This window comes from Myotis myotis, unplaced genomic scaffold (assembly GCF_014108235.1).
Source record: "Myotis myotis isolate mMyoMyo1 unplaced genomic scaffold, mMyoMyo1.p scaffold_m19_p_5, whole genome shotgun sequence".
Classification (NCBI taxonomy): Eukaryota; Metazoa; Chordata; class Mammalia; order Chiroptera; family Vespertilionidae; genus Myotis; species Myotis myotis.
Genome location: NW_023416357.1, coordinates 8,793,236 through 8,808,059, shown reverse-complemented (window position 1 = coordinate 8,808,059; position 14,824 = coordinate 8,793,236). Strand labels below are relative to the sequence as shown.

General features: G+C 43.4%; 1 protein-coding gene and 1 non-coding gene across 2 annotated transcripts in view; one reads left to right on the top strand and one right to left on the bottom strand.

The window, feature by feature from the left end:
• MROH2B (maestro heat like repeat family member 2B) overlaps nucleotides 1-14,824 on the top strand; it is a 49,312-nt gene that overhangs the window by 22,789 nt on the left and 11,699 nt on the right. The window contains exons 18-29 of the mRNA XM_036310855.1: nucleotides 1,627-1,734; nucleotides 2,962-3,078; nucleotides 4,080-4,187; nucleotides 4,692-4,844; nucleotides 6,978-7,004; nucleotides 7,719-7,838; nucleotides 8,064-8,143; nucleotides 9,638-9,773; nucleotides 9,867-9,962; nucleotides 10,271-10,360; nucleotides 10,685-10,805; nucleotides 12,680-12,777. Coding sequence (XP_036166748.1) covers nucleotides 1,627-1,734; nucleotides 2,962-3,078; nucleotides 4,080-4,187; nucleotides 4,692-4,844; nucleotides 6,978-7,004; nucleotides 7,719-7,838; nucleotides 8,064-8,143; nucleotides 9,638-9,773; nucleotides 9,867-9,962; nucleotides 10,271-10,360; nucleotides 10,685-10,805; nucleotides 12,680-12,777 — 1,254 coding nt within the window. The remainder of the gene's footprint in view (nucleotides 1-1,626; nucleotides 1,735-2,961; nucleotides 3,079-4,079; nucleotides 4,188-4,691; nucleotides 4,845-6,977; nucleotides 7,005-7,718; nucleotides 7,839-8,063; nucleotides 8,144-9,637; nucleotides 9,774-9,866; nucleotides 9,963-10,270; nucleotides 10,361-10,684; nucleotides 10,806-12,679; nucleotides 12,778-14,824) is intronic.
• On the bottom strand, nucleotides 8,874-9,004 carry LOC118657209. The gene has a single exon (XR_004967931.1). It is a non-coding gene; the product is annotated as a small nucleolar RNA SNORA38 (small nucleolar RNA).

Below are 14,824 nucleotides of genomic sequence, written 5' to 3'. Positions count from 1 at the left end.
TTTCCTTTATTTTTTATTTGTTTGGAATATTTTTTCAATTACAGTTTACTTTCAGTATTTTTTGTGTGTGTTATTTCAGGTGAACAGCACCGTGGTTAGACAATCATACACTTCACAGAGTGCCTCTCCGGATATTTCCAGTACCCACCTGACATCATTCATAGTTATTACAATATTATTGACCAAATGCCCTATGCTGGACTTTACATGCCCTGACTACTTGGTAACTGACATACGGCTCCTTTTAAAATGTCAATGTTCAGCCCTAGCTGGCTTGGCTCAGTGAATAGAGTGTTGGCCTGCGGACTGAAAGGTCCCAGGTTCGATTCCCGGTCAAGGGCACATGCCTGGGTTGCAGGCTTGATCCCTAGTGTGGGGCATGCAGGAGGCAGCCAATCAATGATCCTCTCTCATCATTGATGTTTCTATCTCTCTCTCCCTCTCCCTTCCTCTCTGAAATCAATAAAAATATATTTTTTAAAATGTCAATTTTCATTGACTTCTCCCAAGCACCTCCACCTCCCATTACCACCCCTTCCAAAAGGTACTTGAGAATTGATGCCTTTTAAAGACTCCCACAGTGATTCTTACCCAATATGAGATGTGAGAGCCACTGTCTACTCTCCTGGTCCTTAATTCTAGCATCCACCTCTTCTCCTTACTCCTGTTTCTTTTATCTCCCCCACCCCATCAAACTTCCTACCTTATGTTCTCCTGCTACCATTTTACAGTAACTGTTCTTACCAGGAAGGAAGGTTTTCTCTCTAGAGAGACGCCTTGGGACAGTTTCTTTCCCTCTTGCAGTCTTGAGTATGCTTCTAGCCTTCTTCCAAAACTGTTTGCACGTGCCTTCTTCCCTCAAATTTCCAAGGCTGTTTCATTTTCCCCTTCAAAGGACACACTCAGTGAATGAGTTCCTATTAAGAAAATGCATACAGAGTTTTTCATTGGCTTTGACATTGTGTCCTTCTCTAAGCTTAAAGTAGAGAATAATGGTTTTCAGAAAATGCAATGGATGCTGTCCTCCAAAAAGACAGAAACACCTTTGTGTGCATTGTTCAATGAAGAAAAACATGGGTTCAGATGGCTGGTCATGGCCTTGGCTCAGAACAATTGGTGAAGCTAGGAATGTTTAGTTACTAGAGTTGAAGTTAGCAAAAAGTGCCTGTATATGTAATTAGTTCGTAAAGACATTCATTTCTTTGCTCCAAAAATGTCCTTTTTTTTTTTTTTTTTTAGTATATAATAAAGCAAACTAACATTGTGGAGTTTTTATAAATCTATTCACACCTTGAAAAATGTTAACTTCAATTAAGTTTCAGAATAGATTACTTTCTTTTAAGCCTTTAAGCGATTTTTACTTACAAAGAAAAAGAAAGGAAAAAGCACTTACCGATAGTGACTACCACGTTCTGTGTGATTTGTTCCGAATGGAAATTCAGAGCATAAGAGAATGTGGCTTTTAAAATAAAACAAGATACAAAGTCCCAAAGTAACTCATTTTTATATGGGAAATGGAATAACCCCGTTTAATATATATTTATACTTTTGAAAAATAAGGTACTAAGTATCAAGAAAGCACACTAAACAGTCACATCTATCTCTGACTTCCACTTCCTACCACAGTTGCTCAAAGAGTCTTTATGGGAGATCAGCGACATAGCCTGGACCATTCAGCTGAGTCTGGATTTCAGTCAGCAGATGAGCAGTTACAACAACACCTCCATTGAGAAGGTTGGTGTCCAGTTAAGGGGCCTTCGCTCTACCTTATAATGTGAAATGGCTGCTCAGGCTCCAATTCATCTGTACTGCAACCACAAAGCGGCCAGCCCAGCCTGTGTGTTTCAGTGGTTGAGCATCAACCTATGAACCAGGGGGTCATGGTTTGATTCCCAGTCAGGGCACATGCCCGGGTTGCAGGCTTAATCCTCAGTAGAGGGCATGCAGGAGGCAGCCAACCAATGATTCTCTCTCACCATTGATGTTTCTATCTTTCCCTCTCCCTTCCTCTCTGTAATCAACATTTTTTTTTTTTAATAAAAAGAGGGATATGGAATATAATGAACAACATAAACTAATGAACTAAAATAGATCCAGAGACACAGAAGCATTGAACAGCCTATCCAACCTCAGAGGGAAGGCGGTGGGCAGGGGCGGGGGGAGCAGGGCGGGGGATGTATGTGAGAGATCTACCAAAGGACTTGTGTACATGCTATCCATGCATATAAGCATAACCCATGAACACAGTCAGTGTGTGCTGGGGGGTGGGAACGAGCAGGGAGAGGTCAATGGTGGGGGGGGGGGGAGAATTCATATGTAATACTTTAAACAATAAAGAATTTTTAAAAATAAAATAAATAGAGAAGTACAGAGGGGAAAAAAATAAAATAAAAAGAGGGAGGACTTGTTAGAGAAATGCTACCTTCTCTTCACCTCGCATTTGACCACATGTTACAGGGCCACAGCTGTCTGAGAACAATGTGGAGCATACTGTCTTCAAGATAGACATGCTCCTGACTGAAAGCCAGAGGTTCTGTCCTAGAGAAGGGAGACAATGACTACTGGAAGGCCGATTGCAGCCCCGCCCTAGCACTTAGCACGTAGCTTGCGTCTTAGTTTCCACTGGGCCAGTTGTGTGAGGCTGGCTGTCAGAAAAGAATCTACTACAGTTTTAAAAACTTGGAGCTAAAAGAATGCTCAAAGGCGTGTTCTTTCATTCCTCTGTCTCCAACTGGCCTTTACCTAACCCTCCTCATTGTATGAACCCACTTTCTGCTACTTGCTACTTATGCAGCTGTAGGCAAATTACTTACCCTGCCTGGAGTCTCAATACACTGGCCGATGAAACAGAATTGACAGCCACCTCTGAGGGTTGTGGTGTTTTGAGGGTTCCCTGGGATAAAGTATATTAAGTCATCCGAGTCTTGCTTAACATTCTTTTGCTTGTCCTTTCTTTTGCAGAAATTCCTTTGGAAGGCCTTGGGAACCACCTTAGCATCCTGCCAAGATACAAACTTTGTAAGCTCACAGATTAAGGAATTTCTGATTGCTCCCAACCAACTTGGGGATCAACGACAGGTGGGAGCCCTTTCTCTCAATTTCCTCTTATGACAATGACAGTTAATTCCATCTGGCAGTCTTATGATAATGTCTTACTTATCCAGAATTATCCAGGAATACAGTCAAAGTAGCCCAAAATAATTTTTCAGGAAAATGGCACTACCCTGTTTAAATATCAGTGTTTCGTTATTTAACCAGGTTTGTAAAAATCTTAAAAAATGAATTTTAATCATTTTTACTTAACAAGAGTAGCTTCGCTATATTGTGACATGGGCTTTATAACTTGAGTATGATCATAAACATCAAAACCATTGAGTTTACAAGCTGAAATTAACGTTATATACCAACGGTTTTCAACCTAGAGAGAATATCAGTATAACCTGGAGAGCTTTTGCAAAGCACTTTGACCTATTCCCTGCCCTAGCCTAGGCTGGAGAGCATATATGAATGTGGAAGAACAAGAGGAGGTGTATTTTTTTTAAAAAAAAAATCCCCAGGTTAATAAGACCACCTAGTATAAAATAATTATTTGGTTGTGTTATATACTCTCCTCTCAGAAATTCCATGGTGTTTAGGTTTCTTTCTCCCATATTAAATGTCCACATACCACCAGGTCAGGGCACATGCTAAGGGTGTGGGATAAGTCCCCAGTTGGGATGAATATGAGAGGCAACTGATTGATGTTTCTCTCTCTCTCTCTCTCTCTCTCTCTCTCTCTCTCTCTCTCTCTCTCTCGCTTTTCCTCTCTAAAGTCAATGAACATATCCCCTTTTCTGTTTCTCTTTTCTCTGTAGCACGTATTGCCATCAAAATACTATATAGTTAAATTAACTGAATTTGTGTTTATCTAGTTCACTTCACTTGGTTGTGAAATCCACAAGGACAAGAAGTTTTGTCTGTATCCTTTTACTTTTACATGTCCAGGACCTAGAAAAGTGCCAGATATATAATTGATGCTCAATAAATATTTATTGAATAAGTGAATGGCTAAACTCCAAAGATATCTTTTCTGATTTTAGGGAATAACATCTATTTTAGGATACTGTGCCGAGAACCACTTGGATATTGTCTTAAAAGTTCTGAAAACATTCCAAGATCGGGAAAAGCGTTTCATGAATCGATGTAAGGTAAAAAGAACACACACAGTCTTCTCCACAGCGTTTGGTCATATTATACTTGCTCCTATCCCCAAGTCTTTAGCCCAGGTCAGGACTGTGGGACAGCAGGCCCTGTAGAATGACCAGATAGATAACAACACTACTCTATTTTCTGTCACTAATGCTGACCCAGAAGGCCCCAAGGAGCTCAGTGTGTGCCTAGGTTTGTCCCTACCAGCTGTTCGGGCCTCATAGACAGTTTCCATTGTGAATGCCCTGCTTCCCCTGACGGAGATAAATTTAATAAGTAAACATTAACACAAGCCTCTCACAGGTAACTCTAGTAAAGCCTGATATATCCATAGCACAATCCAGGGTGTTTAAATTTGGACAAACAAGAGTACCCATTTTAGTCAGATTTTAATCATCCCAGGCTCGTTTCTTAGCCTCTCTAGTCATCCGTAGAATTAGGAAAAGACATGAGAGAAAGGAAACTCCGTCAGTCAGATTTTTCATATTTCTCCTTGTCTTCAGGGTCTTTTTTGTGGAAAAAGGAGCCTGAGCAAGACTGATGTCATGGTGGTCTATGGGGCCGTGGCCCTTCATGCTCCCAAGGGTCAGCTCCTCACCAGGCTTGATCAAGACATCGTATCCCAAGTCCTGTTTCTCTATGGCCAATGCTGTCAGGTAACGACCCTGACAGGCTGACTTAATTTCCAGGCTGGGGTTCCCAAACTTTGGGAGGGCTCAGTCCCTGGGAATCTTCGTGCTCAAAGGAACAGGCCAAACCAAGGTAGGGTCTGATATGTTTGGAAGATGAGAATGTGTGGGAACAGAAAAGTTTATTGTGAAACAGGGCCAGGTAAATTACCTCTTTCCTATGATCTTGGGACATTCATGTCATACCACTCCCGTGATGCCTCCCAGATCAGTTATACCCATAGTGGTCTCACCTATTTTTGAACTTCAAATAATTACTCCCATTCTACTTCAGGGCAGCTGGCTTATTAGTTCCATTTAATAGCCTCTGAAGTATTACTAATAATAGTTGTTTAAACTTTTATATGGTAATATTTGTAGACCACATAAAACGGTGCTCACAAATAAATGCCATAGGTGTACCTTTAAGTGAATAAAATATGTCACCCATCAACTACACATCCACCTCATGTTGTACTGTTCTCCCCTCCATATTCATCCCAGCCACCCAACCCCCGTCCCTGGTGCTCCTCAAACATGCCAAGAGTGTTCTACTTCTAATGCAGAGCCACCGAACTGGGTTAGAATTCATCCTATTATTTCTGCCTTGAAAGCATTTTTTGTATCTTTCATAAAGTGCTTTCTGCATATTGTCAATTCAGTCCTTTTGCTGACTAGTCCCAAGTTGCCACCTAATAGTCACCTAGGGATCAAGTTTAAAGTAGCTTCCCAGACCCATTTTCCAGGCAGGTGGGTTCAGTCAGTCTGGGTAGAGTTTGGTATCTGTATTTTTAAAGTTTTATGAATGATTCTTATTCACAGCCAGATTTGGGGGGCTTCCATTGACTATGTATCCATCTGCTTTTCCCATTAGATTGTTAGTACCTTGATGTTAGGGATTGTACCTTATGCTCCTTTATCTCCTCTTCTGTGCCCTCCACAAACCACCTGGCTGACATTTATGCATGCGTGAGTGTGGTAAGCATGGAACCATGGGAGCTCATGATATGTAGATGTAAGCAGATGCCAGTGGAAGGGCATATAGGGTCAAGATTCTCACGCCTCATTATTCTCACAACTCAGGGGTATTTGAAAGGCCACCGACCTTTCTCTCTTGCATGAAAACAGAGAACCTGTTGTAAATAGAGATCCCTAGTGGACCACGGTCTTCTGGGATAGATCATTGAACCTGTATGTATAACATGATCCCCAAAAGATGGTTCTGACGGACCCAAAATTTGATACACAATGACAAGAACAGAAAACATAACAAAACAAAAAAAACATTTTATGTTACATTAGTTTTTAGTCCATCAATGAGGAAAATTTTGTTAAAAATGAAAGGAAAGGAATTAAAGATGTTTTAGATAATGATGACTGTACATTTTCAAGGTACAATCAATTTTGCCATAACACACCATACACACTGACTAGTCTAAGAAAAACCTCAGAGATGATGAGGAAAATGGGCTGAGGGGCACAACATTCAAAAAATCCATCAATGGCACATTTTTTAAAAACAGCTATCTATTTTTTAATATATTTTTAAATAAATTTTTTCCTTGAAAAACACCTGAAGTCAATTATGACAGTTATGAAATATCCTGGCATGGTGGCAAAGAAAGGTTATCTGAAATCTGATGGACCGTTGCAATGCCAGATTTGGGTGGGGGGTGCCCAAAGCCCAATAAACCGAGGAAGCAAACACAAAGCCCAACACCTACAACTACTCCCTCACGTACCCATAGCATGGGAACCAGTTTGCATTTTCAACGCAAGCATTAGAGCAGAGCTGACTGTATCCGGCTCCAAGGTGAGCTGCCCTATCGCCTGTACCTGTCCTTTCAGGAGTTTTCACTGCTCTTCCTGCCATGTGCCTTCCCCTATTTTCCTGCCCAAGTCTAGGACAGCCTCTTCCAAATGAGAAGCCTGAGACCTCTGTAGCATAGTCCCAGCTCACCCGAGGGACAGTTCCTGCCAGTGTACCAGGCCTCGCTTTGAAAAATGGGGGTGGAAGTGGGCGCTTTGGCAAGACCAGGTTGAGGGGGCGGGGCTTCTTGTTGGGGCGCTGGAACTCTCTCACTGCTGCTCTAGTATCTGCTTTTGCCTTTGAATTTTCAGGTTCTGGGCATGTCTGTGATGAACAAGGTATGTGATATATTTGAATTTACATATTTGAACACAAATCATGCTCCCTGGAAGTGCAGTAAGCATAGGTGTCCTGTGAATTTGATTTCAGAGGAAGGGATCCCAATACATAACTAACCAACCCAGTTCTGAAGCCAGGATCCCAGAGCCTAATCTAGGACAGAGCAAGTTGCCGTATTTGGTCACAAATGGTTTGGAAGTTGGGCTGCCAACTACAGCAGGGTCATTAGAACTGTGGGTTGTGACCCACCAGTAGATCATGAAATTCATTTAATAAATCACAACCAGCAACATTTTTGTACTTAAATAAATGAGAAATACATTGCATATAGTAATAACTATCCTAAAACTTTTATTTCAGATAGATGATGATGATAGATGATAGATAGATAGAAAGATAGATGATAGGTGTAGATATTGTGTGTGTAAATATTGGGTGGAGTTGTAAACTGTTTCCTACTGTGATTTATGGTCAAAGAAGTTTGAAAGCCATTACTTTAGAGGAACTTCCATGTATGGGTCAGGTGGGGGTCAGGGGCGGAAGTGGAAGTTGACCTGTTTTTCCATTTCCCTGCATGTCCTGAGGTAGACACGGCAAAAGGAGCGGAGAGTCTCTCTCCTTCTGGGTGCATGTTTCAACCCCAGGTCACACGTTTGTAGAACCAGGAGAGCTGCCTAAGACCCCTGCTTGTACCTTGAATCGTTTTGCTTTAGGACATGGATCTGCAGATGAGTTTCACAAGAAGTATCACGGAGATTGGCATTGCGGTCCAAGATGCTGAGGACCAGGGGTTCAAGTTTTCCTACAAGGAGTTGCTGCTCGGTTACATGCTGGTGAGTGAGCAGAGAGGACTCAGGCAAGGCCCTGAGAAGTCCATGACCAAGGTTGCGGGGCTGTCTTCCTAAAAGTGGGTAAAACTGCCCAGTCCCAAGGAGCAGACCTCGGCTGTATTTCTGCCCGAGGGCACCCACGGGTCCAGTGAGGTTGCAGCTGCGTCCGTGCTGAAGGGAAACTCCCTTGATCTTTTCTGAAACATTTCACCTCCTTGTTTGTGGCAGGACTTCATCAGGGACGAGCCCCTGGATTCCTTAGCTACCCCTGTTCGGTGGAAAGCGTTAATCGCCATCAGATACCTCAGGTAGAGAAATCTGTGCTGTTCGCATTGAAAAAATGATTCCTCCCCCATGTCCTCCTTCTGACTTATAGATCAGTGCAGACTCCAGGGCACCCTCCCCAAAACGAACACAGTTCCTCAGTGAGTTATTTCAAACAGGGCCCTTTTCTCTCTCCAGAGTTGCAAAACTGACAGATTGGTCACTAATGGAGATGCCTAATGGAGAGAAGGGCTGCTTAGAGGAGTCGGATGTGTTGATATATGAAGACTGAAATTTTGTGCAAAATGAAATTTTTCTTCCTAGATCTTGACCTGTAGAAAAACTTTAATTTTCCCATTAAAAAATTGTGCAAGCCTTAATCAATTCTGGTTGGTTAGTAACAATAAGCCTGAAGAAGAAAATAATGTCAAGCAAATTTTTAAAATAGCATTCCCCCCCTGCAGTATAAGAAATTCAAGTTCACTGTTAAAACTTGGAAACCATAGAAAGTTTTAAAAAACAATAAAATTACCCCTATTTTTATTTTATTTTATTATCTTATTATTATTAATTTATTCATTTGCCTAATGGCCCTGGCTAAGACTTCTAGTACTATGTTAAATAGGAGCAGCATCCTATTCACTCCTGATCTTAGAGGGAAAGTTTTCAGTTTTTCACCCTTGAGTATGATGTTACCTGCAGGCTTTTTATATATGGCTTTTATTATGTTGAGGTAACAAAAATCATTTTTTTTCTTTTTTGTTTTTTTTTCTTCTATGTGGGGTGGTTGATCTTGAGGCTGCAGGGAGGAAGCTGGCTCCAGATTTCTCCAAGTCCACATTTCTTTGCCTCCAGCTCTTCTGTGTCCAAAGACAGGGAACCACAGACACGCCTTTGTAGGAGGGTACAGAAGTCATTTTTAATGGCCTCCTAATACCTTATTATTTAGATGTGCCTTATATTACTTCACCAACCTCCTCTTGCTATTTTTGATTGTGGCCTGTTTTTAAGAACTATAAATAATATTTTAGTGAACACCTTTATGCAAAAAGTGTTCTCTGAACTTCCAATGATAAAAGTTGACAATTTGATTTAATAAACATGATTAAGTGCCATCCTTGTATCAGGCACTGAGCTGGGTTCAAAAAGGACAGCAATCAACAAAATGTGGCCTTGCCCTGGAAGGGTTTTAGCCTCCCGGGAAAGCTGATACAAAGCACACCTATGGGATGTCTCAAACGTGTGGGAAGAGGCGAGATAAGGGAAGGCACAGGTTGCCAGGTTTACAGAGAGGAGGGAAATCTGAAGACAGCTCGCACACATAAACCTTGAACATGAGTAAGAACTGAGTAGGTTCTAGAACAGTGTTGTGAAGTAGAAATATAATGCCAGTCACATGTATCATTTAAAATTTTCTAGTAGCCACTTTTAAGAGTACAAAGAAACAAGTTCAATTGATTTTCATCATGTTCTTATTTAATCCAATATATTCAATTATATGATCATTTTAACATGTATTCACGTGGCTCTCACTCCAGTAAACTGAAACCTCGGCTCTCACTGAATGACAATCTGAACATTCTGGAAGAGAACATCCGGAGGCTGCTGCCTCTTCCGCCTCTGGAAAGCCTCAGAAATGAGGGCGAGACAGACAAGGACAAGGAGCACATCGTTGTATGTGGGGTGAGGCCCGGGTGGAAGGAAGAGCCAGTGGGGCCTCCTTGCCCTCTCACCTCAGCCTCACCTCCCACTCACCTTGGATTTCAGTTTCTCTACGAACGGTCCATGGATGCTCTAGGAAAGCTGCTGCGGACCATGATGTGGGACAATGTACGAGCCGAAGACTGCCAGGAAATGTTTAATGTGAGTAAGGCCACTGCTCAGACTGATCCCCAGGCCCCCTAATCTGTGTGCCGGTGCACCTCTCAACCTGGACCTCCTCCTCCTTGCAGGGAGACGTCCAGCCCGACCCACTCAACCCCAAGTGGAGGGCCCATTCTGTGGTTCTGTTATCCTGTCCGCTCAGCAATAGTGCGCAGGGTGGTCCGCACCTGCCGCAGCAGCGGCTGGCGGGAGGGGGCGGGGCGGGGAGAGGTGGGGGAGAGAGAGAGAACGCGAATGCATGGATCAGCAGGACACTATGGAAAGGATGCTTATCCTTTGACCAACAGCTTCTGCGAATGTGGCTTGTTTCACAAAAAGAGTGGGAAAGAGAAAGAGCCTTCCAGATCACCGCCAAAGTGCTGACCAACGACGTGGAGGTGCGTCCCCCTGGAATGAGTAGGTTTCATTGCTTGCTAACAGCAGGGATCTCCCAGGCCCCTGAAGCCCAAACCTCCCCGAAATGGTCTCCAGTCCCCAACAGAGTGCTTTCCGGGGTGGCAAGCCCACAGGACCAGCCACATGGTTGTCTGTGTACTGCTTGCTTACTTTCCACTGCCCTGAGAGGGTAAGTCCAAGATCCCCTTTCATTCTAAGGACCAGCAGGGAGGAATCAAAGGACTTACTCTCTCTCTCCAGTGTTGGGAATGTCTGGAAGCATTATCCAGACACCCCATCACCTTGGGGGCCCCTGTGTCCTGCAGGCACCGGAGAACTTTAAAATCAGCTCGCTGCTCGGCCTCCTGGCCCCGCACTCCTGTGACACCCTGCCCTCCATCCGCCAGGCCGCAGCCAGCTCAGTCATTGCTCTGTTCTATATACAAGGTGAGCGAAAGACAAATGGAGAGAAAAATACTTGCTTTCTTCCCAGTTTTCCTCCTTGTACATCTGTTTCTCTGCTCCTCCTTCTCTCTTTCTCCCTCTCTCTTTCCCTCACTCCCTCAGTTCAGCCATTTCTGAGTCCTTATACCCTAATTATGTCACAGAATTTGCCTCTTGGGTCTTTCTTCCTCCGTGGTTCTATTATTCTTTTTTAGAAATAAAGATAATGACACCAAAGCATCTTAAGGAGCCATAAAAGTGGGTGGAATGTTTGAGAGTAGCCATCACATGGTCTCCCAGGAGGAAGTGATACTTTCATTCTTTTTCTCTAGGAGAGAATTTGGGGAAGGTTTCCCAGTTGGCATCTCAGGCCCTTGGTCTGCTCTCTGAGTGCATGTGAATAACTGGCAGTGTCAGTCAATGTAAGGAATTTAAAACCCCAGTGTCGGGCAGAGCCCAGCAATCAGGACCCCTGTCCAAGCTACATCGGCGGGTGTTTCGCGGAGCACAGCCCCGCAGTGGGTGTGCTCAGCTGTGTGTAGGCCAGGGAGGCCAGGCGCACTGGTCTCAGGTCAGTGCCATCCACCTTTAGTTCACTCTTCACTCTCGCAGGCCCTCAGGAACTATTTCCCCAACGCCTTCCCAGGTGCCGAGCACTGTTCCGATGCTGGAGACGCAGAGATATTACAAGTCAAAAGCTGGGATTTGGTGGGAAGGGATGGGTGAGGGCATAGTCAGTCAAAAAGAAAAAAAAAAACACAGCAGAAACAGAATAGATATGAAAGTCCCTTGGAACGTGGGAGGATAATTCATTAAGTATATATGCTCTTACCAAGCCAGAAAAAAAATGAACTGAGGAAGTGAGGAACCATTTCAGTAATCAAAGAAATGTGCAAAGGAAGAAAGGAATTTGAATTCTATAATCGTTCTACCTATTCTTCCTCCAGCCCCCTTTATTTCCCTGAAACTTGCAAAGTTCAGGTCTTCAAACACTCTTGGTTAAGAAGAAATCCCATAATCTGTTATTCACTTTAACTCTCTTTCTTGATTGATCAAATGAGCATGGTAGAGAGAAAGAACATGAGAATTAATTAAACACCTACTAGACACCAGTAACGAGTGTGATACTAAATTAAATACCCACTTGATATGCATGGATGCTGCTCCGTCAGTTTTGAGATGAGGGATCTGGGGTTAAAAATGTACCAGCAGCTTGGACCGCAGATCTGCGTGACTCCAAAGTCTGTGTGAGTTTTGCTGGGCTGGGTGGCCTTCCACAGAATCATTCACGTGTGTGTTTCCACAACTACCATTCATTCAAACAGCAAACAGGAAATTATTACTATTTCGGTCTACTTCTATAAACTGAGATCAACAAGCACCTACTCAGTGCTGACGTTCCCATTGCACTAGCTTCCCATTCCCCCTACAGCAGCTCACCACGGAATGGAAGTCCAACGGAGTCAGCAGCATGGTAGGGTAGTAAGAGCCTGGGCTTCAGTGTCAGAGTGTCAGACAGACCGGGGCACAAGTTCTGACTTCCCTATTTTTACTCACCGTCATGTGGCCAAGTGGCTTCATATCTCTGCCTCAGCTTTCTCATCTGCAAAATGGGGACAATAGCAGGAGAGTCTACCTCAGATGACCTTTCTGAGTAACAAATGAGATCAGATCACTGTATGCGAGTATTTAACATGGTGCCTGGCAGGTAGAAACTACTCAATATGTGTCTGTTCTTATGCTCACTGTCTCATCAGGGAGTGTATTTGTTGAAAGTGTCCAGCAGCTGAATTCGTGACTCAACACAATCTAACCAGCCTCTGCCACATCTATCAAGTCTTTGACCTCCTACCTGTGTCTCCTGTGGTTGGTTTTAGGTGCTCACCTGGAAGTGGAAAGACTGCAGGGATTTCAGGAAGGCCTGCAATCTGATAACGTGCAGGTCCAGCTCAAGATTTCTTCTAAAATAGCAAAGGTAATAGACATGGAAGACTGGCCAAGGGATGTAAAGACGATTTCAGATTGACTTTCAAATGAGTAAGCTGTGTACAGCTCACTACCAAGAGGGCAGCAGCATAGCCCTTCAAGTAGAATGAAAGACCTTTGTCCTGTCATTTATGAACTCTGGGTTGACATGTGTATAGCTGAGGCCTACTACTGCTCATTTCATGCTCTGGGAAAACTTGTTAATCAAGCGGCCCTCTCCAGGCTGAGGGAGGCAGTGGATGGAGTAGAAGGAATGAGGGCTATAGAGTTGATCAGGTATGCTCTGTGTGCACTGCTCAAAGCTCAGAATCCTCAACTTCAAAATAATGACCTAACCTACCTCTCAGAGATGTTGTGAGGACTGGTTGATCAATTCATTCATTTATGCAATCATTCATTTACTCACCTAATATGCCCTGGGCACCTACCATATGCCAGACTTGGTCCAAGCTCTAAGAACAGAAAAAGACAAAATGCCTGCCATCATTGAGCTTGCGTCCCAGTAGATGGAGTCCGGCAAATAAATATCAGGTCAGGTAGTGATCACTGAGAAAAATAAAGTTCAGTAAAGAAAGGGTAATCCCTTAGAGAAGGTCACCCTGAAAGAGGGAAGCATGCAGACATCTGGAAAGAACATTCCAGGCAGAGGGAAAACAGCAAGTGCAAATGCCCTGCCCTGGAGAAAGACATAGATAGATCCGAGAGATAGTCCGGGGCTGATTCAGGAACCTTGCAGGCCTTGTTAAGGACCTTGGCTTTTACTGCGATTGAAATGTAAAGCCAGCAGAGGGTTTTGAGCAGAAGAGTCAGGCCCACTACCTACCATTGTGCCAGTTATGAAAAACGCACAAGTGCACACCCCCCCCTCCCCCGTGTGAGGTGGCATCACTCCTAAAGTAGACATTGTAGAGTTGTATGTATTATGGCAATTAGCCCCAGGTGTCAGTGAAGGGTGCAACAAAGTCCATCAGAATAGAGGACAGAACACCTTTACCTCATTTGCAAAAACCTTTTATGGACTAGTGATGGTTCTGTGAGGGGGAACATGACTGAATGTATGTTTCTGAAGGGTCATCTGGCTGCTATGTTTAGATTAGAACATAGGCTGGCAAGAGTGAAATTGTGCCAGTTGTGAAAAACTTTGGAGGAAACTACAAGAATCTAGGTGTGAGATTAGGAGACTTGGACTAAGGAGGCAGAAGTGGTGACAACAAGAAAGTGATCAGAATATGGGAGAAAAGCAAAATGGGGACTTGGGGGGTACATATGTCACATGGCTAAGAATGTCTGAAGCATGATAGGCACTCAAAAACATGAGTTTCCTTCTTCCTTTCTTTGTAAACCAACACCCATCACAATGTGATTTAAAAAAAAAAAAAAAGGGAGAAGAAGAAGAAGAAAGGAAAAAGATGGCCATTGAGCTTGGACCCCAAGCAAGCATTTGGTGCTACATAGAACAGGCTAGTCTAGCCCTCTGATGTGGGAACCGTGATAACTCAAACTGGGAGACACACTGTTCATGAAAAGGAACTTTTTCTTCTCAAGGATGGTCCTACCAAACATCACCAGGCCATGTAATAGAGGGGAAGCCGGTTGCGAAGAGGAATGTGCTCATACCTACAGATTCATGATTATGACCACGTGGTTAGTTAAAGCCCTAGCTAATGCTCCTGGAATTCATTCAGGCTGCTCACTTTTCACACACGCACTCACCCTCATGCACTGCTATCAACCAACTTCCTGTGTAGTTCTTGTAGAGATCAAAACTGCAAAGTTTTAATTTTCTTGACCTTTTGTTGACTACTCTTAATATTGAGACTGGGAAGAGCAAAATGCAGGGTTCATAAGAGTTCAGACTCTGCATGTGTACGGAGGCACCTGGTGTTCAGCATGGCACTGAGTAAACAGTGATAGATTTTCCTGAACTCCCAAGTCTTAGCTATTCTTTGGCAGATGTGAGACTTACTTCTATGCTATATGAAATGTGTGTGAAGTACTGCGAATCATATAAATTACTATGTAGGCATTATGCATCA